General features: G+C 44.8%; 1 protein-coding gene across 14 annotated transcripts in view; it reads right to left on the reverse strand.

Annotated features, from left to right (window-relative positions):
- The window catches only part of LOC110490288 (pleckstrin homology domain-containing family A member 5), a 178874-nt gene that overhangs the window by 47197 nt on the left and 104670 nt on the right, over positions 1-27007 (reverse strand). For 13 of the 14 annotated variants that reach the window (XR_005036126.1, XM_036944592.1, XM_036944589.1 and 10 more), the window contains exons 4-7: positions 20315-20398; positions 10236-10412; positions 5419-5560; positions 3372-3476 (exon numbers count right to left, since the gene is read on the reverse strand). Coding sequence is in view for 13 of the 14 variants with exons in the window: in XM_036944592.1 (XP_036800487.1) it covers positions 3372-3476; positions 5419-5560; positions 10236-10412; positions 20315-20398 (508 nt within the window). In the remaining variant the exon portion in view is untranslated. The remainder of the gene's footprint in view (positions 1-3371; positions 3477-5418; positions 5561-10235; positions 10413-20314; positions 20399-27007) is intronic. The other variant, XM_036944584.1, reaches the window with a different exon arrangement.

Genomic DNA, 27007 nt, shown 5'->3' on the forward strand with positions numbered 1-27007 from the left:
AGCTAATTGGCCCCATTTAAATTAATATTTTTAATAACTACCAGACAAGTTTCCCATTTCTGTTTTTATAGCTGTGTGTGCGCGCTTTAGTTGCCTTTAGTCTCTAGATAATAAGCTCCAATCTTTTCTCTAAAACAATAATGGCTTCTCTTCTAACGTTGCCTTTCCTTTTTATTCATAACATAAATAATCTAAAGACTGTTTTGTGTTTTTCTTGTTTTCATTTTCAGCTTCTCTTGATGCATGAGTAGGAGTACAAAGCCTTGCCATCATAAATAAAATATGTCCCCTTTAAGAGAAGACTTTGGTTGTCAGGTTTGAGAAGGAGAAAAGGCAAGTCTTTCGCGAGAGAATCAATGCAGCTTTGAAAGGGTAATTCAGCATGGTAGAGAGGGAAGCATATAGGAGAAAGGTTATTGACAACAGCTCAACTCTGGTTGGAAACTGAGTGATGCTAATGTTGATCGTTGTGAGTGAGTGTGGGTGTGTTTGTGTGCTGTGTGTGAAAGGGGGTCGAGACACATTGACAAATTGACCCACAGCCAAAGCTTGGTGAGGGAGAGGAAATGTTCAAGTTGCATTGTACAGGTTGAAAGATAATGAGAAAAATAGCTGAGCCACCACAAGGTTGGTCGAGCAAGTCTGTAAAGTGACCTGATTAATTGAGACAGAGAGAAAGAGAGAAAGCTACATCCAATCAAGGATGGTTGTCACTTTGCTTGAGGGACCAGGCCACCATATCAGTATTAACTAAAACAAAAGACTCAGGCTATGTAAATGAGAATGACAAAATGATGCATCAACATTTAGACTGAATACAATTGCCAGATAACAAGAGATGAGGCCACTCCCCCCCCCCCCCCCCCCCCCCCCAATCCAATCTGATTTCAATCCACTGTCTGGGAATACAGATTCAAAGTGAATGTATCTCTTTCTGAATATGAATGAGGATGTCCCTGGTAAATAGATAGCTGGGCGTCTGTGTGTGAGTCTGATGTTACACATTTAACCTTTTCTAGGCAAGTCAGTGAAGGGGTTAGGGTCCCAAAGACCCTCCCTATTATTAATTAAGGGGACCTTAAGATTCATACGTTTTGCTGCAGGCCTTATAATAAGATACAGTTGCTCTGCCACTATACGTTGCACAAGCCATCTATATTAGTCTTTGTGGTTAAGCCCTGGTTGTCGTGAGACTGTGCTTGCAGACTAGGTCTGAGTCAGACCGAAACTAGATAAAGAGAAGTAACCACTGTCTGGTTTTGACATGTTGATATTGTGTGACAGTAGACAATGCTAATGAATTCAGAGAAGCTAGTGTACTAGGTTACCTTATAAGGTAACCTCAGCATATTGCTGCATTCATACATTGACGTTGGTGAGCATACCACCAGGGAGTGATCACATGTATAAAATCTGCTGGGCCCTTAGGTGGGGTGCAGAACTTAGTCTGAAACACAGGTGTTGTGTTTCCGTTGTCAACTTCTGTCTGCAATTGCATTAATAAAGGTTTGATTGATTTACTTAAAGAAGATATTGTCCGATTGCTGATTTCCCCAATAAGCCAATGATTGACAAGGAACAAGGAACCTACCCAGACATCAGTTAAGAACAAATTCTTATTTACAATGACGGCCTACACCGGCCAAACCCGGACGACGCTGGGCCAATTGTGCGCCCCCCCCCCCCATGGGACTCCCAATCCTGGCCGGTTGTGATAAGCCTGGATAAACCCCTATGACATTGTCAAGTTCCCTTTGAGTGTCTGTGTGTGTGTGTGTGTGTGTGTGTGTGTGTGTATACAGTCCCTTCGGAAAGAATTCAGACCCCTTGACTTTTTCCACTTTGTTACATTACAGCCTTATTCTATAATGGATTAAATAAATAAAAATCCTCATCAATCTACACACAATAACCCACAATGACAAAGCGAAATAAAACAACCGAAATACCTTATTTACACAAGTAGAGACTCTAAATTGAGCTCAGGTAGACCCTGTTTCGATTGATCATCTTGAGCTGTTTCTACAACTTGATTGTCCACCTGTGGTAAATTCAATTTATTGGAAATTATTTGGAGAGGCACACACCTGTCTATATAAGGTCCCAGAGTTGACAGTGCATATCAGAGCAAAAACCAAGCCATGAGGTCAAAGGAAATGTCCGTAGAGCTCTGAGACAGGATTGAGGCACAGATCTGGGGAAGGGTAACAAAACATGGAAGCTTGGCCAAACTGATCAATCGGGGGAGAAGGGCCTTGGTTAGGGAGGTGACCAAGAACCCGATGGTCACTCACAGAGCTCCAGAGTTCCTCTGTGGAGATGGGAGAACCTTCCAGAAGGACAAGCATCTCTGCAGCACTCCACCAATCAGGCCTTTATGGGGCTAGACAGAAGCCACTCCTCAGTAAAAAAGTACATGACAGCTCGCGTGGAGTTTGCCATAAGGCACCTAAGGACTCTCAGACCATGAGAAACAAGATTGTCTGGCATGATGAAATCAAGATTGAACTCTTTGGCCTGAATGCCAAGCTTCACTTATGGAAGAAACCTGGCACCATCCCTACGGTGAAGCATGATGGTGGCAGATGTTTTTCAGCGGCAGGGACTGGGAGACTAGTCAGGATCGAGGCAAAGATGAACGGAGCAAAGTACAGAGAGATCCTTGATGAAAACCGGCTCCAGAGCGCTCAGGACCTCAGATTGGGGCGAAGGTTCACCTTTCAACAGGACAATGACCCTAAGCACACAGCCAAGACACTGCAGGAGTGGCTTTGGGACAAGTCTCTGAATGTTCTATAGTGGCCCAACCAGAGCGCGGATTGAACCCAATCGAACATCTCTGGAGAGACCTGAAAATAGCTGTGCAGCAACGCTCCCCATCCAAGGATCTGCAGAGAAGACACCCAAGTACAGGTGTGCCAAGCTTGTAGAGTCATACCCAAGATGACTCGATACTGTAATCGCTGCCAAAGGTGCTTCGACAAAGTACTGAGTGAAGGGTCTGAATACTTATGTAAATGTGATATTTTGTCTAAACTTGTTTTTGCTTTTGTCATTATGGGTTATTGTGTGTAATTTGATGAGGAAAAATAACAATTGTATCAGTTTTAGAATTGTATGTGTGTGTGCAGGTGGCTATCCCCTCAAAGCCCCGTCACACAGACTCTCTCCTCAACCCACCGAGGAAGCCTGTGTAGGCTGCACACTTCCACCAACACCAACTCATCCTCATACATACTGCAATCAGCCATTTGATCCGCTCAGGTTCTGCAATTGTCTGGACTATTTTGAGAGTCAATTGCAATGAAGAAGTCATTTAGTCAAGTTCTTCTATTCTGGGAACTACAAATGATGTACAAACTTTCCAATACCTGTTTGTAAAGCCAGTTGCTCTTGACCGCCGGGGCATTGGGGTTCCTCTTAATAGAGTTGGACCTCTTGCCAAAGTTGTGGACCTTTTTGTAAGACCTGGAAGGCTGAAAATGTAAATAGATAAACTGTCAGTATACGGTATGTAAAAACATTTATACACCGTGCCGTGAAAAAGGTATTTGCCGCCTTTCTGATTTTCTTTATTTTTGTATATTTTTGATACTGAATGTTATCCTTGGGTTTTCAAGGATGAACTGCTTGTTTCATGTCCTGCCACAACAATTTAATTGGGATTAGGTCAGGACTTTGACTAGGCCATTCCAAAACTTCTAATTTGTTTGTTTATAGCCATAGACTGTATAGCTGGGGACAATAAAAGGCCACTCTAAAATGTGCAGTTTTGTCACACAACACAATGCCACAGATGTCTCAAGTTTTGAGGGAGCGTGCAATTGGCATTTTGACAGCTGGAATGTCCACCAGAGCTGTTGCCAGAGAATTTAATGTTCATTTCTCTACCATAAACCGACTCCAACGTCGTTTTAGAGAATTTGGCAGTACATCCAACCGGCCTGAACAGCAGACCACGTGTAACCACGCCAGCCCAGGACCTCCACATCCGGCGTCTTCACCTGCGGGACGTCTGAGACCAGCCACCCGGACAGCTGATGAAATTGAAGAGTATTTCTGTCTGTAATAAAGCCCTTTGTGGAGAAAAACTCATTCTGACTGGCTGGGCCTGACTCCCCAGTGGACGTGCCTATGCCCTCCCAGACCCACCCATGGCCCACCCCTGCCCAGTCAGGTGAAATCAAAAGATTAGGGCCTAACAAATTAATTTCAGTTTGACTTGATTTCCTTATATGAACTGTAAACTCAGTAAAATCGTTGAAATTGTTTCATGTTGCATTTCTATTTTTCGTTCAGTATATATACACAAATATGTGTTGCATAATTAGAGGAGGAGAGTTACAAATTCATTCAAAATATCCTCCTTCAGCAGTAAATATAGGTGAAGCCCGTTAACATGCATTTGGCTCTTTGGTGTTAATAAACAAATAAAGTCCAAAAGCAACAGAAGGAAGAAGTACAGTATTCACCTCATTAAACTAGCCCATTCTACAAGACCATCTTTACTGAGAGAGGGAGAGGAAGAGAGAGATAGATACAGAGAGAGACAGAGAGAGTGAGAGAGCAAGAGAGAGACTCATTTACAGCATTGCAGAACCGTCTATCCACCCCTACAGCAGCAGAGCATAGCGCTACAGTAGCTCGACCCACAATAGAGTTCCACAGTATGTCATAATAACCATTAAATCGAGCAATCAAACAGGGAAATGGTTAGAATCCAGAGCATCATGGTATTTGTAGTTCTTTATGATAGCCTAATTAGCATGACATTTATTTTTTGGGGGTGGGGGTGGGGGACCATTTGACTGCTCGATTTTATGGGTATTATGACACCTCCACCGTGGTGCTCTATGGTAACTCATCAATAATTACAGCTCATTAATAAATACATGCCACCAAGCAATACCTTCGGTCAGTGTAAGCAGAAGTAAAACATCATTAATTCATGAAAGCATGCTTTTCATTTGATCAAAGCATGCATATTTATACACCAGTCTATTAAGCATTTATGAACTGTGAAGCTGTGACAGGGCTGGGATAATCCAGCATATTTTATCTAATGTAGAGTCCCTGTTCTGATACTCTCTGTGGACTAATACGGCTCTCATAACATTGAACTAATGGAGAACATGGGAGCGAGCACTGACCCCACAAGACACCTCTCAAAATCCCAGAACTGGGACCTCTGTCTCCCCTCCCACAGGCCCCTATTAGCCAAGTCACTCTTGTTACAGTACATTAATCCAACCCGGTCCTTGTACATGGACCAGAATTGCATGACATCCATTACAGTGGCATCCATGTGCTCTTTAGGAATCACCAACTTCTAACCCTCTCAGATCTATACTCGTGCTTAGGGCATGGGTCTAGTGGCCTGTTAGGGGTAGGGTGTACAGGCCGACGTGGAGCTCTTACCCGTGTGGCGGGGCTGCTGCCAGGGTAGGTGCTGTAGTCTGACCCTCCTGTGTAGTTAGACGCCTGGCTCATGGTGCTCATCGGGCGCTCCTTCTTCACTCGGTCGCTCTCCTCTGATGGAGCCTGCTCTGGAGCCTTTGGCCTGGGGGGGGGGGGGGGAGACAGAGAAATGCAGGAGGACATGAGAAATGCGACAAGACTACACAAATGAGGCTGGGACTCAACTTCTGTGGGATTAATGGGCGGGTTTAAGAGGCGACGCGGTTGCAGCTGTGTGCATGACACTGATTGCTCTGCGAATAAGCTGCCTAATGGCCAAGCCTGTCTAGCTCTATCGGTTCGCCAGTTTAAACTCCAACCACAATGAGAGCCCATCTCTGTTAGAGAGAGAGAGAGAGAGAGAGAGAGAGAGAGAGAGAGAGAGAGAGAAGGCAACAAGAGGCAGGCCCCATAAATCAAACCAATTACTCACTCCGTCTCACATCTGATATATTCCTCCAAGTCAGGCCACTTTAAATCGCCTGACAACTTTGCCTGACAAACTAAATGGCCTCAAAGTGCATGTCCCAGTCCAGTGGAAGGCCAATACCAAATGCAGGAAAGTTCAAGGACCCCCAGGATAAACTACCCAGCACCATAAAAGATTGTAATGCTTATAACAACAGTAACAAAAAATAAGCTAGGCTCGCCTATAAATCTTCCTATTTGCAGAGTTGATAGATCTAGAGTTGTATTCAGATCAGTATTGTCTCTGAGCAGTGGCCTGTATTCTGTGATCTCTGAGCGTGTATTCTGTGATCTCTGGAGCGTGGAGAGGGGTCGAGAGAATATCTGTATCGGTCTGTCTGGGAGATAGTAAAGCTGGGTTTAAGGTCCCCACCTCACAGGAACAAACACCTTGAACATGAGGGTACACCGCTGATTTCAGCTCTGGTAACAGATAAGGTGTGACGGTCCACTCTCCCCTCTCCTGCCAGCTATCGTTCCCTGAAGCTTGACAAATATTATCCTACATTTTCGCTTAGCCCATTCCTCTAATCTACTGTAATCGCCACCTCTCCAACCCGCCATAGAAACAGGTCAGCCTGTATGTCCGTCAGAGTCTGTGACATGTTTGGACCATGTGCATGACGCTTGCATGCAGGGACGTTGCAGGACTGGTCAGACAGGACAGGGGGTTATAACAGGATTGTTATGACAGGTATGTGAACGTGACTTAAGACATGTGAACGTAGGGGCAAGGTTACTTCACAGGCGCACATCAGTTCAGCTTGGCGTTCAAAAACACAAAGGCCAGGCCACAATTAGGACAGCAACGGCTGCTGTTTACTTACACACAACGACACATACATTCTTAACGACACACGGAGCGCACAAAACATTAGGAACACCTTCCTGCACCCCCTTTTGCAAGGTGTCGACCGCATCCCACAGGGACGACTCCAATGCTTCGCACAGCTGTGTCAAGTTTGCTGGATGTCCGTTGGTTGGTTTGACCATTCTTGATACACACGGGAAACAGCAGCGCTGCAGTTCTTGACACCCTCAAACCGGTGCGCCTGGCACCTACTACCATATCCCATTCAAAGGCACTTAAATCTTTTGTCTTGCCCAAGTCTCAAGGCTTAAAAATCCTTCTTTAACCCGTCTCCTCCCCTGCTCAGTCTATGTCACGGAAAGAGCAGGTGTTCCTAATGGTTTGTACACTCAGTATAGATCAACATTAAAAACCTATTTATAGTGAATTGCTAGACCGATATTTAGACGTTATTATCTTCAAAGTGGATAATTGTCTTCACAGCCCATTTGACAGGATTAATCTCCATTGCGGCTTTCCATTCCTTTACACAACGCATGCCCGGGGTATTCCCCAAATGCTTAAATTATGTTTCTGTGGGCTGGTGAAACGTGCGTGACCTTCCAAGCCAACACGGATTATCACGAGTTAATTCAAGCATCTGTGAGAGAATGAGGGATATTAACAGATATTAACCTCTTGAACCTATAGGGGCGCTGTGTCATTATTGGATAAAAAGACGTGCCCGTTTTAAGCGCAATATTTTGTCACGAAAAGATGCTCGACTATGCATGGAATTGACAGCCTTGGAAAGACACAACTCTGACGTCTCCAAAACTGCAAAGATATTATCTGTGCGTGCCCCAGAACTAATGCAACAGGCGAAACCAAGATGATGTTTCATACAGGAAATGCCCCGGATTCTGAAGGCGCTGTGTTCCAATGTCTCCTTATATGGCTGTGAATGCGCCAGGAATGAGCCTGCGCTTTCTGTATATTCCCCGAGGTGTCTGCAGCATTGTGACGTGTTTGTAGGCATATCATTGGAAGATTGACCGTAAGAGACTACATTTACCTGGTGTCCCGCCCGGTGTCCTGTGTGCGTAATCAGTAAGTCCATGCGCGTTCCATTTCTTCAGAATTGAAAGTAAACTGCCACGATGGATTTTATCATCGATAGATATGTGAAAAACACCTTGAGGATTGATTCTAAACATCGTTTGCCATGTTTCTGTCGATATTATGGAGTTAATTTGGAAAAAAGTTTGCGTTTTAATGACTTTCTTTTCTTTTTCTTTTTTCTTACCCAAACGTGATGAACAAAACGGAGTGATTAGTCGACACAAATAATATTTTTTGTAAAAACGGAACATTTGCTATCTAACAGAGTCTCCTCATTGAAAACATCTGAAGTTCTTCAAAGGTAAATTATTTTATTTGAATGCTTTTATGGTTTTTTGTGGAAAATGTTGCATGCTGAATGCTAGGCTTAATGCAATGCTAGGCTATCAATACTCTTACACAAATGCTTGTTTAGCTATGGTTCAAAAGCATATTTTGAAAATCTGAGATGACAGTGTTGTTAACAAAAGGCTAAGCTTGAGAGCAAATAGATGAATTTAATTTCATTAGCCATTTTTATGAATAGTTAACGTTGTGTTATGCTAATGAGCTTGCTGATAGATTTACACAATCCTGGATACAGGGGTTTTTTCGTAGCTAAACGTGACGCAGAAAACGGAGCGATTTGTCCTAAACAAATAATCTTTCAGGAAAAACTGAACATTTGCTATCTGAGAGTCTCCTCATTGAAAACATCTGAAGTTCTTCAAAGGTAAATTATTTTATTTGAATGCTTTTCTGTTTTTTTGTGTAAATGTTGTCAGCTGAATGCTAACGCTAAATGCTATGCTAAATGCTACGTTAGCCATCAATACTGTTACACAAATGCTTGTTTTGCAATGGTTGAGAAGCATATTTTGAAAATCTGAGATGACAGTGTTGTTAACAAAAGGCTAAGCTTGAGAGCTAGCATATTTATTTCATTTCATTTGCGATTTTCATGAATAGTTAACGTTGCGTTATGGTAATGAGCTTGAGTCTGTATTCACGATCCCGGATCCGGGATGGGGAGATCAGAAAGGTTAAATGACACTCTTCTTAGCTGAACCTGGAAAGTTTCCAACTTCAACGCTTGTCCCCAGTCAAGGCTTTCCAGCATTAAAGTGTGTGTATGTGCATTTCAAGCATTTCCAAGTGCGTCAGAGGCAGGCCCAGTGAATAGGTCTGTGAATTGCGGGGCAATTGACTCCTGTAGGAGTGGATGACATCAGTCCTGGTGACAACATCAAAAGAACTGAAGAGTGACTCATACAAATCATGCTTAGATCATACAGCCTTTCTATAGGCAATCACTCTCTTTGTCACTTTTCACTCTCTCGTTTTCCTTTTCTATAGATCTCTTTGTTCCTCTCTCGCCTTAATGATGCTTCTCTATCTCCCCCAGGTCTTTATCTCTCCCGCCATCTGTATGGCTCCACCTTCTCCTCCTTTCCCCCCCCCCCACACACCCTCTCTCTCTCTCTCTCTCTCTCTCTCTCTGTGTTACCTCTGCTAGCAGAAATCTCTAGGAGTAAACTGGAGTATGACCTCTCTGAGAAGCGCGGTCGACCCACACAGCCAGGCTCCCAGATCATACAGCCTCTGCCTCATGATCAATGGCCCCTGTGTGTGTTAGTGTGTCAGCAGGGAGGATAAGAGAGGAAAATGAAGATAAAGGTTACAAAACATGCCTTAGAAGTGAAGCATTTCTTAAAGCTGCATTGTAGTTTGTTACTGTCCGAAAGACCTGGGTTCAAATAGTATCGGTTTTCTTTTCAATACTTCTTTCTGTCTGGAGAATCAAATGGACAGAGTTTTGCATCTCCCTGACAAATCCATTGCGCCAAGCAAGCTCAATCAATGATTAAGTATTTGAAAGAAAGCAAATACTATTTGAACCCATGTTTGCTGTCTGTCTATGCAGGGTCTGTTTAGCTAAATAACGAGTGACTGTGTGTCAGTCTGAGCACTGAGGCTATCGTTATCTGAGAGGTAAATGGTAGACCCCGTTGCGAGGAACAATTCTATAAATTGACTCAGGCTCGGAGACACAATGTATTTCACCCGTTGCGATCTCACACACACACACACACACACACACACACACACACACACACGATGAGAGCTAAGCTGAATTTTTTCTATTAAATATACTTAAAGACAAATCGGAAGGCACAAATAAATCTTTCACATCTTAGCATTAGCAATGCATAGCAGGATTTCAGGCAACCCAACACATGGCACACGCAGCATACGGGTTAGTGGTTGGACTGACTTAATGAGACAGCGGTAGAGGCAGGACTTCCAGAGAGATGAATTAGCTGGGGTTCTCCACAGAAAGACAGATGAAGAGGCTTATGCTTAATAGCAAGGAAGAGCAAAGCATCCATCCAGCCAATAGGCATGTATACTATATTACCTGTTTGATACAGGGTCTGCAACCGGGTGTGTAACCGGGTTGACTGTGACAGGGTTGACTGTGACAGGATCTGTAACGGGGTTGACCGTAACAGGGTTGACCGTAACAGGGTTGACCGTAACAGGGTTGACTGTGACAGGATCTGTAACGGGGTGGACAAGCTTTGCAGAAGTCAAGCTAGAAAACAAAAAGGGAAGGAAACAAAATGAACTGAATTAAAGAATAATATCAAACAATATAACCTGAAAATATCAAACACGTGATAAACTAATTATATGTAATCGTGACATTTAACAAATAAACATTCACATCAAACTGACACTATAATTGTAGTCTTCAGGGAGGTTCTCAGGCTACACACTCTCTATATGCTTTTCACTGAATATCCATCGTGAAGGGAACATTACAATTGCATTAATATATGCCATTTAGCAGACACTTTTATCCAAAGCTTAGTCATTCGTACGGGTGGTCCCGGTAATCGAACCCACTATCCTGGTGTTGCAAGCTCCGTGCTCTTCCAACTGAGCTACAGAGGACCGTTGCGGTTTATATTACATAAGCCCATTACCTAGCGCTAATTGACTGTTCCCCTCTAGGCTACTGGCAGCTCTGTACTGTAAGTAAGGGATGGGTTTGTTGGGAGGACAGTCCCTTCTCCTTTCCTACTTCCTACCACCAGTCTCTCTCTCCCTGTGCCACATGAAGGCTGCCCCCATGCATAGCCCCTAGCTTTAGGGCTTCTTCCCTTGCTTGCTCACATTTGGATGCCAGGCAGTGTTCAAATATATCATCATCATATGGTCATTTTGCAGAGGCTTTTATCCAAAGCCACTTACAGTTAACACATGCTGAACGTGGCTCATGTGGTTTTCACATCTAGTATTCAGGAGAATTACCACATCAGAAAGCTGACTCCCACCTAGCATCAAATACAGTGGTCCTGTCTCATCTGGTCTTGAAACAAGACAGGGTTCATATCAACAGCTCTGATGGCAAAACCACCATCAGTTTAATACCAACCCATGCTGCCATCTTCCTTTAACATGTACCATATGTGCTGTGATATCAATATCAGTTTCCCTACAGAGTGAAACTAGCTGATTGCTGTCCAGCCCCTTCCTCCCCTCAAACCTAACTGCAGTTTGGTCTAGCTTTAAATTGTGGCAAGGAGTAAACGTTCTCTGTGAATTGAATCATATATTTTAGTGGGAGAAGAAGATAGGGGAGAAAGCAGAGAGGATGATTGACAGGGATGGAGCAAGAGAAGAAAGAGGAAAGAGGAAGATGAGACAGAAGAAAGAGAGTGAGGAAGTGGAGAGTGAAAAGAGGAATGTAGAAGAATGTACAGTGCTTTCAGAAAGTATTCATGTCCCTGGACTTTCACGTCCTCATTGAACAAAAAAAAATCTCACCCATCTACACACAATGAAATACAGAAATAGCTAATTTACACAAGTACCCCCCCCCCCCCCCCCCCCCCGAGTCAATACTTTGTAGAAGCACCTTTAGCAGTGATTACAGCTATGCATCTTTCTCTGTCTCTTTCCACTATTGGATTGTGCAACATTTGTCAATTATTCTTTTCAATATTCTTTAAGCTCTGTTAAATTGGTTTATGATCACAGCTAGACAACCATTTTCAGGTCTTGCCATAGATATTCAAGTAGATTTAAGTCAAAACTGTAACGTGGCCACTCAGGAACATTCATTGTCTTCTTGGTAAGCAACTCCAGTGTAGATTTGGCCTTGTGTTTTAGGTCATTGTCCTGCTGTGTCTGCTGGAAAGCAGACTGAAATTGTTTTTTGTCTAGGATTTTGCCTGTGCTTAGGTCTATTACATGTCTTTTTTATTCTGAAAAACTCCCCAGTCGTTAACGATAACAAACATACCCATAACATGATGCAGCCATCACTATGCTTGGAAATATGGAGAGTGGTACTCAGTGATGTGTTTTGCCCCAAACATAACACTTTGTATTCAGGTAAAAAAGTGAATTGCTTTGCCACATTTTTGCAGTATTACTTTAGTGCCTCGTTGCCAACAGGACACATGTTTTTGAATAGTTTTATTCTGTACAGGCTTCCTTCTTTTCACTCTGTCATTTAGGTTAGTATTGTGGAGTAACTACAATGTTGATCATCCATCCTCAGTTTTCTCCTATCACAGACATTAAAATCTGTAACTGTTTTAAACTTACTATTGGCATCATGATGAAATCCCTGAGCGGTTTCCTTCCTTTCCAACAACTGAGTTAGGAAGGACGCCTGTATCTTTGTAGTGAATGGGTGTATTGATACACCATTCAAGTATAATGAATAACTTCACCATTTTCAAAGGGATACTTTTTAAATGGTTACTCATCTACCAATAGGTGCCCTTCTTTGTGAGGCATCGAAAAACCTTCCTGGTCTTTGTGGTTGAATCTGTGTTTGAAATTCACTACTCAACTGAGGGACCTTACAGATAATTGCATGTGTGGGATACAGAGATGAGGTATTCACTCAAAATCATGATACACAATATTATTATGGACAGAGTGAGTCCATGCAACTTATGTGACTTGTTAAGCACATTTTTACTCCTTAACTTATTTAGGCTTCCCATAACCAAGGGGTTGAATACTTATAGTCTCAAGACATTTCAGCTTTTCATTTGTAAACATCATTTCATTTTGACATTATGGGTTAGTGTGTGTAGGCCAGAGACAAGACACCTAAAATGTAATCCCTTTTAAATTCAGGCTGTGACACAACAAAATGTAGAAAAGTCAAGGGGTGTGAACACTTTCGGAAGACACTGTAAATGTTGCTGTGACGGATGACGAGAGCAAGGCCTCTCCTTTAGGCCCAGGGTCATCGCAGAGGTGGCGGACATTTTGAATCCAATCCTGCGTGCTGAATAAGTTGTGAAGAAAGACATGGCCAGTAAAAAGATGCATAAACAAAACTTTAGAACGGGAAGCATAGAAATAGCTCACATAAAACAGATCTACCACTTCTTAAACTTGCTTTCAAGTGGAATGATAGTTCTATAACTCACCTTTCTATGTGCATTTGGTCAGGTCACCCAAAAAGTGACATATTGCCACTTTAAGACTCCATTCATCAGCCGATGTCACAAAGTGCTGTACAGAAACCCAGCCTAAAACCCCAAACAGCAAGCAATGCAGATGTAGAAGCATGATGGCTAGGAAAAACTCCCTAGAAAGGCAGGAACCTAGGAAGAAACCTAGAGAGGAACCAGGCTATGTGGGGTGGCCAGTCCTCTTCTGGCTGTGCCGGGTGGAGATTATAACAGAACATGGCCAAGATGTTCAAACGTTCATAAATGACCAGCATGGTCAAATAATAATAATAATAATAATAATAATAATAATCAGCGGTTGTCGAGGGTGCAACAGGTCAGCACCTCAGGAGTAAATGTCAGTTGGCTTTTCATAGCCGAGCATTCAGAGTCAGAGATATTAAAGAGTGAAAGACATCAAAGTTGGGGAAATAAATAGAACACTTGAAAGTATTACAATATAAATGGTGAAAGGGTATAAACTAATGAGCCAAGGAGTTAACTTTTGAATACTTTCTTTTGTCTGGATATTAGGCACAAACACAACACTACACTAAGTGACATTTCTGCACTATAAAGTGGCGCTCAGTGGTTTGTGCCTGGGGTCTAAGGAGATTAAAGCAGAGGTTTATCACACTGTAAATAACTCATTACAGAGTCTGGCTGGACCAGGAGCACTGATCCTATTGAGAAAGAGAGAGAGCGGGAGAGGGGAAGAGAGAGAGAGAAGAAAGTTCGAGAGAGAGGGAGTATGGGGTGTGGGAGGGACAAAGGGAGAGACGAAGCATGAGGAGGAGAGTGAAAGAGGGAGAGAGGCAGGGTGGGGGAATATGGGCGAGTCGGAAAGGCAGAGAGGGACTGTGGGCGACGAGTGGAAAGAGATGGAGAGAGAGGTTGATAGGGAGAGAGGATGTGTGGGTTGAAGAAGTGTAAACCGGTTACCAATGAGGAGTGCTTCCTTCAGAACACCATTAATCCACATTACACCCTCTATTACGTCTGTAGGGAAGGTGGAGGTGTGTGAGGGAGAGGTGACATTTATCTGAAGTAGATTACTTTTCATCCCCTATTCGCTTCGGAAACTTTCCTTTTCAGAGATTTATAAAGATTCTTATACTAAAGTTCCATAAAAGGTGTTTTGACGTGTCAATCACCTGGGAGAACGGAGATGGTGTCGACCAGGATTCAAGGACAGCAGTTCAGTACAAAGAACGTTAAGCGAACACACTTTCAGAATGCAGTGCTGGCCATAAAGCAGAGGTTGCTCAACTCCATTTATTTGATTCTATATCCAGTATATTATATCACCATTTGTCACCTGCTGCATTAGTCTCTCATATCCACCGTTATTTTACAATTGTTTTTTACTATTTTAATTCATTTCCGAATTTATCTTGAGTTGAGATTTGCATAGAAACGTTGTGTGTTAGCTTTTCACACCCTTTTATTTGATTAAATAAGCACCTTGAAATGCATTTGCTGTGAGAAAAGTGCTATATAAATGAAGTTTGATTGATTGATCATACAGTCTTCAGACAGACCGAGAGACTGAGTGACAAGGCCGGCCAAATTAACATTGCTTGGTTATCCGCTCACGGATAGGCCGACGCTCGCTGGATAATCAGGATGTGAAGTTGTGTTTTTCCACTGGGAGGAACGAACACATCACTTGCTTTCTGTTGTTTCAAGTATTCTGTTGTGTCGGTCTCGCAACGTGCAAGGAGTTGAAAAGAAAGTGGGTCTTCATTATGAAAAACCAACACATTCCGGCAGTCAAGACTTAGTCAGCCCAAGAACCCTAGCGAAGGCGGTGGTGTCGAGTTGCTGTTTGGAATGACAGAAACATTTTAGCATCTTTTCCATTTTCCTTCTCGTGATCGGAGGTGACCCTCGTTCACACAAACCTTTCTGTCTGACACCAACACACCTCAATCTGTTATGTTTGACATTCTCGCCTCAGTCCCAATTAACAGTTTACACACTGAGGAGAATATTTGCATATTATCCTCAGACGCCTCAGTGTGGTGCTAATAGAAAGAGCAGACATGGGTTCAAATAGTATTTGAAATAATTTCAAATACCTTAGATGGGCTTGATTGAGCTTGCCTGCCGAAATGGAACCAATGGAATGCTCACAAAAGTAAACGCTAAAACAAAACAAAGTAAACGCAAAAGCAAATGGAATTTTAATCCAAGTCTGAGGAGGAGAGTGTGACAGAGGGGATAATTGGGACGGGGTGCAGAGCAGATTGGAGGGGGGTTATCACTCAACGGCACAGCCAGGAAGTAAGGAACAGACTACAAATCTTCAAAACACCTAATGTTCCATCCAGAAAAATAGGATTCGAACTGAGTCATGACTGCATCTGACTGCATAATAGCCTAAATTCTTTGTTTTTGAGGTAAAGTGAGAAAATGGCTGCCAAGCTTAAGCAATTTCTCCATCTCTCTCTCCGTCTCGCAGTACGTGTCTCTCAGTACGTGTCTAAGTCACTCTCTCTGTCTCAGTCACTCTCTCTCTGCCTCAGTCACTCTCTGTCTGTCTCAGTCACTCTCTGTCTGTCACAGTCACTCTCTCACTGTCTGTCTCACTCTCTCTCTGTCTGTCTCACTCACTCTCTGTCTGTCTCAGTCACTCTCTCTCAGTCACTCTCTCTCTGTGTCTCAGTCCCTCTCTCTCTCTGTGTGTCTCAGTCACTCTCTCTCTCTTGCTGTCTCAGTCACTCTCTCTCTCTCAGCCACACACTCGCTCTCTCCCTCTGACACTCTCTCTCTGTCACACACGCTCTCCCTCTGACACACTCTCTCTGTCACTCTCTGTCACATTCTCTCTCTGTCACTCTCTCAGCCACACACTCTGTCTCTCTCTCCCTCTGACACACTCTCTCTGTCACTCTCTGTCACACACACTCTCTCTCCCCCTCTGTCACACTCTCTCTCTCTCCCCCTCTGTCACACTCTCTCCCCCTCTGTCACACTCTCTCTCTCCCTCTGTCACTCTCTATGATACTCTCTCTCTCCCTCTGGCACTCTTTCTCTCTCTCCCTCTGACACACTCTCCCTCTCTGTCACGCACTCGCTCTGTCTCAGTCACGCACTCGCTCTGTCTCAGTCACGCACTCGCTCTGTCTCAGTCGCACTCGCTCTGTCTCAGTCGCACTCGCTCTGTCTCAGTCGCACTCGCTCTGTCTCCGTCGCTCTCTCTCTGTCTCCGTCGCTCTCTCTCTGTCTCCGTCGCTCTCTCTCTGTCTCCGTCGCTCTCTCTCTGTCTCCGTCGCTCTCTCTCTGTCTCCGTCGCTCTCTCTCTCTGTCTCAGTCGCTCTCTCTCTGTCTCCGTCGCTCTCTCTCTGTCTCCGTCGCTCTCTCTCTGTCTCCGTCGCTCTCTCTCTGTCTCCGTCGCTCTCTCTCTGTCTCCGTCGCTCTCTCTCTGTCTCCGTCACGCTCTCTCTGTCTCCGTCACGCTCTCTCTGTCTCCGTCACGCTCTCTCTGTCTCCGTCACTCTCTCTCTGTCTCCGTCACTCTCTCTCTGTCTCCGTCACTCTCTCTCTGTCTCTGTCACTCTCTCTCGGTCTCCGTCATGCTCTCTGTCTCCGTCATGCTCTCTGTCTCCTTCACTCTCTCTCTCCGTCACTCTGTGTCAGTCAATCACTCTGTGTCCTTCACTCACTCTCTGTGTCTGTCACTCACTCTCTGTGTCCGTCATTCACTCTCTCTCTCCGTCACTCACTCTCTGTGTCCGTCACTCACTCTCTGTGTCCGTCACTCACTCTCTGTGTCCGTCACTCACTCTCTGTGTCCGTCACTCACTCTCTGTGTCCGTCACTCACTCTCTGTCCATCACTCTCTGTCCATCACTCACTATCTCACTCTGTATCAGTCACTCTCAGTCAGTCACTCTGTCTCAGACTCAGTCTCTGTCACACTCTCTAACTCTGACATGCTCTCTCTCTCTCTCCCTCTGTCACACACTATCTTTGTCACTCTCTGTCACATTCTCTCTCTGTCACTCTCTGTCACACTCTCTCTCCCTCTGACACACTCTCTCTCTCTGTCACTCTCTGTCACATTCTCTCTCTGTCACTCTCTCAGCCACACACACTCTCTCTCCCTCTGACATACTCTCTCTCTCTGTCACTCTCTCAGCCACACACACTCTCTCTCTCTGTCACACACTCTCTCTGTCACTCTCTCAGTCACACACACTCTCTCTCCCCATCTGTCACACTCTCTCTCTCCCCCCATCTGTCACACTCTCTCTCTCTTTCCCCCTCTGTCACTCTCTGTGACACACTCTCTCTCGCTCTCCCCATCTATCACACTCTCTCCCTCTGTCACTCTGTCAGTGACACTCCCTCTCTCTCTCCCTCCCTCTGACACACTCTCTCTGTCACTCTCTCAGCCACACTCTCTCTCTCTCTCCCTCAGTCACACACACTCTCTGTCACTCTCTCAGTCACACACTCTCTCTCCCCCTCTGTCACACTCGCTCTCTCTCCCCCTCTGACACACTCTCTCTCTCTGTCACTCAGTCACACACACTCCCTCTCTCTCTCCCTCTGTCACTCTCTCAGTGAGAATCTCTCTCTCCCTCTGACACACTCTCTCTCTCTCTCTCTCTCTCTCTCCCTCTGACACTCTCTCTCTCTCTCTCTCTACCTCTGACACACTCTCTCTCTCTCTCCCTCTGACACACTCTCTTTCTGTCACTCTCTGTCACATTCTCTCTCTGTCACTCTCTGTCACACACTCTCTCTCTCTCCCTCTGACACTCTCTCTTTCTCTCTTCCCCTCTGACACACTCTCTCTTTGTCACTCTGACACACTCTCTCTCTCTGTCACTCTCTCAGTCACACACGCTCTCTCTCTCCCTCTGACACACTCTCTCTCTCTGTCACTGACACACTCTCTCTCTCTGTCACTCTGTCACACACACTCTCTCTCTCTCTCCTTCTGACACTCTTCTCTCTCTCTCCCTCTGACACACACACTCTCTCTCTCCCTCTGACACACACACTCTCTCTCTCTCCCTCTGACACGCTCTCTCTCTCTCCCTCTGACACGCACTCTCTCTCTCCCTCTGACACGCACTCTCTCTCTCCCTCTGACACGCACTCTCTCTCTCCCTCTGACACGCACTCTCTCTCTCCCTCTGACACGCACTCTCTCTCTCCCTCTGACACGCACTCTCTCTCTCCCTCTGACACGCTCTCTCTCTCCTCTGACCCGCTCACTCACTCAGTCATTCCCTCACTCACTCAGTCATTCCCTCACTCACTCAGTCAGTCACTCTCTCAGTCAGTCACTCTCTCAGTCAGTCACTCTCTCAGTCAGTCACTCTCTCAGTCAGTCACTCTCTCAGTCTCTCAGTCACGCTCAGTCAGTCACTCTTTTTCAGTCTTTCAGTCATCCTCTCTAAGTCTCTCTCTCAGTCAGTAACTCTTTCCCTCTCAGTCGCTCAGTCACTCTCTGCCTCTCTGTTACTCTCTCAGGCTCTCTCTCTCTCTCCCTCTGTCAGACACTCACTCGGTCACACTGTCATTCACTCACTGTGTCACACTGTCAGTCACTCACTCTGTCACACTCTCTGACACACTCTCTCTCTCTCCCTGACACACTCTCTCACTCAGTCCCTCGCTCACTCAGTCCCTCGCTCACTCACTCACTCTCGCTCACTCACTCTCGCTCAGTCCCTCGCTCACTCACTCTCACGCAGTCCCTCGCTCACTCACTCTCACGCAGTCCCTCGCTCACTCACTCTCACTCAGTCCCTCGCTCGCTCACTCTCACTCAGTCCCTCGCTCGCTCACTCTCACTCAGTCCCTCGCTCACTCACTCTCACTCAGTCCCTCGCTCACTCACTCTCACTCAGTCCCTCGCTCGCTCACTCTCACTCAGTCCCTCGCTCACTCACTCTCACTCAGTCCCTCGCTCACTCACTCTCACTCAGTCCCTCGCTCGCTCACTCACTCTCACTCAGTCCCTCGCTCGCTCACTCTCACTCACTCACAATCAGTCCCTCGCTCGCTCACTCACTCTCACTCAGTCCCTCGCTCGCTCACTCTCACTCACTCACACAGTCCCTCACTCACTCACACAGTCACTCACTCACTCACACAGTCACTCACTCACTCACACACGCAGTCCCTCACTCACTCACACACGCAGTCCCTCACTCACGCAGTCCCTCACTCACTCACGCACGCAGTCCCTCACTCACTCACACAGTCCCTCAGTCAGTCACTCTCAGTCACTCTCTCAGTCACTCTCTGTCAGTCAGTCACTGTCAGTCAGTCACTCTCAGTCTGTCAGTCAGTCACTCTCTCAGTCAGTCACTCTCTCAGTCAGCCACTGAAGAAGGTTAATACTACATGATGTCATGATAAACTGTAAGGTTTCCTCTTCAGGATACCTCTGTGTGTGTATGTGTGTTAAAACCTGTTTTTGAGTGTTGTGACCTTCAGACACTATCAGAAGGTGTCTAAGTTCAGACTCCTCCTGTCTGGATCCCACCGTGGTTTTCTGGTTCCAACGCCTCCAGGATTACAATACACTTTCTAGTCCATAAAAGCCACTCTTCTCACAGCGTCTCCGTCAATTTACAATGGCATAAAAGCTCAAACTGTGAATATATGCCATTGTGAATACATGCTCAACTACTGTATGAATATTTTATGTAAACACCACACAACCAATTTAGTACATAATTTAATATGCAATATACTGTGACATGATCTGACAGTAACGTGGGCCCTCAAGCATTACTGGAGGACAAAGTTGTGTGTTTTATAACTTTCATATGAATGTGATTTGTGGAAAACTTCCCTGTATTTCAACTCACACTTTGACATTCATCTTGTGGCATAAAGAATGGACACACGATGCAGGGGTGAAACCAATCCGACATTATAGGTTAATGTGTGTGCATGTAAGTTCACTTGTGGGTATGTCATTCCACTGGCATGTATGTTCCAGTCATCCCACTGGTCAGGGTGTGGGAGAGAAGAGACTTACTGTTCGTTGACGACAAAGATGCAGTTGTCTTGTGAAGGAAGACCAGAGACTGGATGCTTACAGGTCACCTTCCGCTCATTGTGACTGGAGAGAGAGAGATAGAGAGGGATAGAGGAGGGGGGGGGGGGGGGGGCAGGGAGAGAAAGGGATAAGGGGGAGAAGAGAGAGAGCGAGAGAGAGAGAGAGCGAGAGAGAGAGAGAGAGAGCACATTAGACCACCAAAATCATACATAAAGTAGACTTAATTAATAACAGCATTGTTAACCATATTACTCATTGTCAACCAGCCAATAGTAACCATATTACCCATTTGTCAACCAGCCAATAGTAACCATATTACCCATTTGTCAACCAGCCAATAATAACCATATTACCTATTGTTAACCAGCCAATACTAACCAGCAAATACTAACCAGCAAATACTAACCATATTACCCATTGTCAACCAGCCAATAGTAACCATATTACCCATTGTTAACCAGCCAATACTAACCATATTACCCATTGTCAACCAGCCAATAGTAACCATATTACCCATTGTTAACCAGCCAATACTAACCATATTACCCATTGTCAACCAGCCAATAGTAACCATTTTACCCATTGTTAACCAGCCAATACTAACCATATTACCCATTTGTCAACCAGCCAATAGTAACCATATTACCCATTGTTAACCAGCCAATACTAACCATATTACCCATTGTCAACCAGCCAATAGTAACCATATTACCCATTGTTAACCAGCCAATACTAACCATATTACCCATTGTCAACCAGCCAATAGTAACCATATTACCCATTGTTAACCAGCCAATACTAACCATATTACCCATTTGTCAACCAGCCAATAGTAACCATATTACCCATTGTTAACCAACCAATAGTAACCAGCCAATAGTAACCATATTACCCATTGTTAACCAGCCAATACTAACCATATTACCCATTGTTAACCAGCCAATACTAACCATATTACCCATTGTCAACCAGCCAATACTAACCATATTACCCATTGTTAACCAGCCAATACTAACCATATTACCCATTGTCAACCAGCCAATAGTAACCATATTACCCATTGTTAACCAGCCAATACTAACCATATTACCCATTGTCAACCAGCCAATAGTAACCATATTACCCATTGTTAACCAGCCAATACTAACCATATTACCCATTGTCAACCAGCCAATAGTAACCATATTACCCATTGTTAACCAGCCAATACTAACCATATTACCCATTTGTCAACCAGCCAATAGTAACCATATTACCCATTGTTAACCAACCAATAGTAACCATATTACTCATTGTTAACCAGCCAATACTAACCATATTACCAATTGTTAACCAGCCAATACTAACCACATTACCCATTGTTAACCAGCCAATACTAACCATATTACCCATTGTTAACCAGCCAATAGTAACCATATTACCCATTGTTAACCAGCCAATAGTAACCATATTACCCATTTGCCAACCAGCCAATAGTAACCATATTACCCATTGTTAACCAGCCAATAGTAACCATATTACCCATTTGTCAACCAGCCAATAGTAACCAGCCAATAGTAACCATATTACCCATTGTTAACCAGCCAATACTAACCATATTACCCATTGTCAACCAGCCAATAGTAACCATTTTACCCATTGTTAACCAGCCAATACTAACCATATTACCCATTTGTCAACCAGCCAATAATAACCATATTACCCATTGTTAACCAGCCAATAGTAACAATTTTACCCATTGTTAACCAACCAATAGTAACCAGCCAATAGTAACCATATTACCCATTGTTAACCAGCCAATACTAACCATATTACCCATTGTCAACCAGCCAATAGTAACCATATTACCCATTGTTAACCAGCCAATACTAACCATATTACCCATTGTCAACCAGCCAATAGTAACCATATTACCCATTGTTAACCAGCCAATACTAACCATATTACCCATTGTCAACCAGCCAATAGTAACCATTTTACCCATTGTTAACCAGCCAATACTAACCATATTACCCATTTGTCAACCAGCCAATAATAACCATATTACCCATTGTTAACCAGCCAATAGTAACCATATTACCCATTGTTAACCAACCAATAGTAACCAGCCAATAGTAACCATATTACCCATTGTTAACCAGCCAATACTAACCATATTACCCATTGTTAACCAGCCAATACTAACCATATTACCCATTGTCAACCAGCCAATAGTAACCATATTACCCATTGTTAACCAGCCAATACTAACCATATTACCCATTGTCAACCAGCCAATACTAACCATATTACCCATTGTCAACCAGCCAATAGTAACCATATTACCCATTGTTAACCAGCCAATACTAACCATATTACCCATTGTCAACCAGCCAATAGTAACCATATTACCCATTGTCAACCAGCCAATAGTAACCATATTACCCATTGTTAACCAACCAATACTAACCATATTACCCATTGTCAACCAGCCAATAATAACCATATTACCCATTGTCAACCAGCCAATAGTAACCATATTACCCATTGTTAACCAGCCAATACTAACCATATTACCCATTGTTAACCAGCCAATAGTAACCATATTACCCATTGTCAACCAGCCAATACTAACCATTTTACCCATTGTTAACCAGCCAATAGTAACCATATTACCCATTGTTAACCAGCCAATTGAGGAGCAGTAGGAAGATGAGGATTAGTGTCCCTCTCCACACGACACAATGTCCTGTTGAAGAACAATGAACAGCAGACACAATGCCTACACACCTTGAGTGTTGGGTGGTGCTGAACTTCAGCATGGCAGCCCATCTGTTTTCTGACCTGGGTCAAACACTGTTCTACACAGCACCATCTAACATAGTTCTTCCACTGACACTATCCTCTCTTCTCTCGCGTGACAAACAGCTATCCAGCCCAGACGTGGATCTTCAACACTGCTGCAGAATACAAATGATCTACCCCTCCCTAGAAGCCCCGAACTGCTCCAGTCATATGCCCTAGATCACAAGAGCACAGCTAACAGGCTGTTTCACAGCAAGTTGTGACCTATCTATAAATACAATTACAGCACCTCAGCCAGTCAGACAGAGAACGAGAGACCTCGGCAGCCGGCCCTCTGTAAGACACAAGCAGCTTTTCACGTAGAGTGGAGGGGAGGCAGGGGAACGCTTAGTGCTGATAAAGACTAGATAGAACAGAGCTCTCTTTTCTGCTCCAAAGATGAAGCCATGCACACACACACACAGAGGGAAGGAGGACAGACTGTACAGACAGAGAATACGCTATTCTCATGGATTTAACAGCTCTCTAGGCTCATTTGGATATGGATGGATATCTGAAAGAGAGAGTGTACTGTATATTTATCAACTGGCTCGGACACACACTATATGATGCCACAGAACCCCCCCCCCGACACACACACACACTGTATGATGCCACTGCCTCACACACACACTGTATGATGCCACAGACCCACACACACACTGTATGATGCCACAGACCCACACACACTGTATGATGCCACAGACCCACACACACTGTATGATGCCACAGACCCACACACACTGTATGATGCCACAGAACCCCCCCCCCCCCCGACACACACACACACACTGTATGATGCCACTGCCTCACACACACACTGTATGATGCCACAGACCCACACACACTGTATGATGCCACAGACCCACACACACTGTATGATGCCACAGACCCACACACACTGTATGATGCCACAGACCCACACACACTGTATGATGCCACAGACCCACACACTGTATGATGCCACAGACCCACACACTGTATGATGCCACAGACCCACACACACTGTATGATGCCACAGACCCACACACACTGTATGATGCCACAGACCCACACACACTGTATGATGCCACAGACCCACACACACTGTATGATGCCACAGACCCACACACACTGTATGATGCCACAGACCCACACACACTGTATGATGCCACAGACCCACACACAATGTATGATGCCACAGACCCACACACACCGTATATGATATCCCTGCAGGCTTACCGAGTGTCTCAGCTGGGCTGTAGTTAGCTAGGCTTGTGGCTGAAACACCTGGTTTCATCTGTAACTTGCTGAAACACCACTGCCCCCCCCCCCCCCCACACACACACACACATTGTCCACTGCTGTAGGGCCTGCTGTAGCTCTTGTGCAATACAACACACTTCAGTTAAGTCAACACTGGAGCAAGAGGATAGTCTGGCCTGCAGGAGTCACAGATGGAGATGGAACACTCCTCTCTCTCTCTGCGGATCTTTGTCCTACTAAGGCCATGCCAGGGGGTCTGCTGGGCTAATCTACCCAGTGAAGCACCAGTGTTCGTGGGCTTGGTCTCTGGACTGTGTCCCTGCTGGAGATGTCCCAGCCCTGCCATCCAGGACACAGTCACAGCTGAGCCAGAGAGACATGTCGCCTGTACCGTCTATTATTAACTGTGATCCATGTCTCCCATCTGTCACGTAGAATCACAAAGCACAATCACTCAGAGCCACGACATGACAGGATCTGCTTTTATTCATGAGTTCTGGAGATTACCCAAGTGCATGTGTGTGTAAGTGAGTGTGTGTATATGTCAATGCTGCGGAGACACCACAAGGGGGTCTCAGAAGTGTTTCCACTTGGCCCCCCCCCCCCCCCACTTTGAGACACAAGAAATCTAGATGGCAATGTGGGAAATGATAAACAAAACTCATGAAAGGGGGAAGCATCCCATTGCTCTTTGAATCGAAATGAAAGTTGTGGGAAGACAATGGTCATTAGTCAGAGATTCAAAACAACCGCATCCTCCATGGCTCTCCAGTATCAGAGCAACATCCATTTCCACTGGTTAAAAGGAAGAGAAATAATGTCTTTCTAGCCTCTGAGGACAACTTCTATGCACTCACTGTCAGACTCGGTCCTGCTAAAAGTAATAACGTATCATGAAATTACAACCTGGGGCTTGTCAATAAAGCAGCAAAAGACTTCAGCCTTTGAGCCAAAACCGAAACACATACAGTGGGGCAAAAAAAGTATTTAGTCAGCCACCAATTGTGCAAGTTCTCCCACTTAAAAGGATGAGAGAGGCCTGTTTTCATCATAGGTACACTTCAACTATGAGAAATAAAATCCAGAACATGAAAATTACAGGCCTCTCTCATCTTTTTAAGTGGGAGAACTTGCACAATTGTTGGCTGACTAAATACTTTTTTGCCCCACTGTATATATCGAACCAAAAAATATCACCTCAAATTTCATGCACCATTTTCCCTCCCAGATACACTGATGTTGTTATGTGTGATGTGGGGCAAGCCATGCCATAACTAGCCGTAACTTGAACTACAGCTGGAGCACACCGGACACACATTGCTTAGAGGCGACAGAGGAGGCCGAGGCAGAGGGACATAACGATCACCTTGAATTACAGCCATCAAATAAGTCTGCAGAGTAGCTTCGTGTCCTCCTCAGCGAGGCATCACGTAACTGATCATCAACAGGGGCTGTATGTTTTACTCATTTTCTGACCATTGCAAGGTGAAACAACAGAAGGGTATGAACAGAAGGGCTTCTCTGTCAGTCCAAGGACAGGAGCTGAATTGTACACAGACAGGGAAATAAATCAGAGAGAGCAGTGTTTTATGCCAAAGCAGTATGCCGCCACTTTCTTCTGAAATGTCATTGTTTCTGCTCCGGTGACTGGTCTGTTGCAGCGCTAGGTAGGTAATGGAGGCAGCTGGCCTGGCGGTTAACAGCGTTGGGTCAGTAACCAAAGATGTTGCTGGTTCGAATCTCTGTGCAGACAAGGTGAAAAATCTGTCTATGTGCCCTTGAGCAAGGTACTTATAACCCTAACTGCTCCACGGTCGCCTTCAATAATGGCTGATCCCTGGCCGTGACTCACTCCACTCTCTACACTGAGGGTGTCTCAGTGGGAGTTGGGATATGCAAAAAATTAAATAATTTCACATCTCGCACTCGAACAGCAGTGAAACAGGACAAATATGAGTACCCCCCCCCCCCCCCCCCCCCCCCCCATTTGACCTTCGAGGTAGGTAGGCAATGAGGAACATACGGAGAGGATTATACCACCTGTATATCAACTGTCTGTCCAACAGGAATGTGAAAAACTACAGGACATTTCATCTCAAAGAAAAACTCCTAGCCCTACCAATACCGGATGCCTTCAAACTCTAAAACAGCCTGTGTTGAGTAGGACACACCGTAGAAACACGTTTTGGAACAGAAAATCTGTGTTCTTATTGTACAGGTATTCCCTCCCTGTTTCAGAACGTTTCCTTCACAGTAAAATGCTGTATGGGAATGTTGTTTGCTGTCACGCTGAAGTCAACCCAGGTCTCAGTATGGCCTCTGATTAGTCTTCTCGGTGTTAGACTAATTGTGCTTGGTAGGAAGGTCTGAGAGAAATAATGTGTTTATTGGACAACGCTGATAAGAAAATCAACAGGCACTTCTTCCACCTCTCCATCCCTCCCTGCCACCCGCTAACACACAGCATTACAAATCACCCTAATTGCCTGTAAACAATTTTTCAAACGCCGGCCGCCGGCGATGATGGAGGGAAATTGGGAGAGAAAACAGAGAGCGAGAGAGAGATATTCAGACCAGAGATAGAGACCGAGAGAGGGAGAGATA

The sequence above is a fragment of the Oncorhynchus mykiss genome, chromosome 15 (assembly GCF_013265735.2).
Source record: "Oncorhynchus mykiss isolate Arlee chromosome 15, USDA_OmykA_1.1, whole genome shotgun sequence".
Lineage (NCBI taxonomy): Eukaryota > Metazoa > Chordata > Actinopteri > Salmoniformes > Salmonidae > Oncorhynchus > Oncorhynchus mykiss.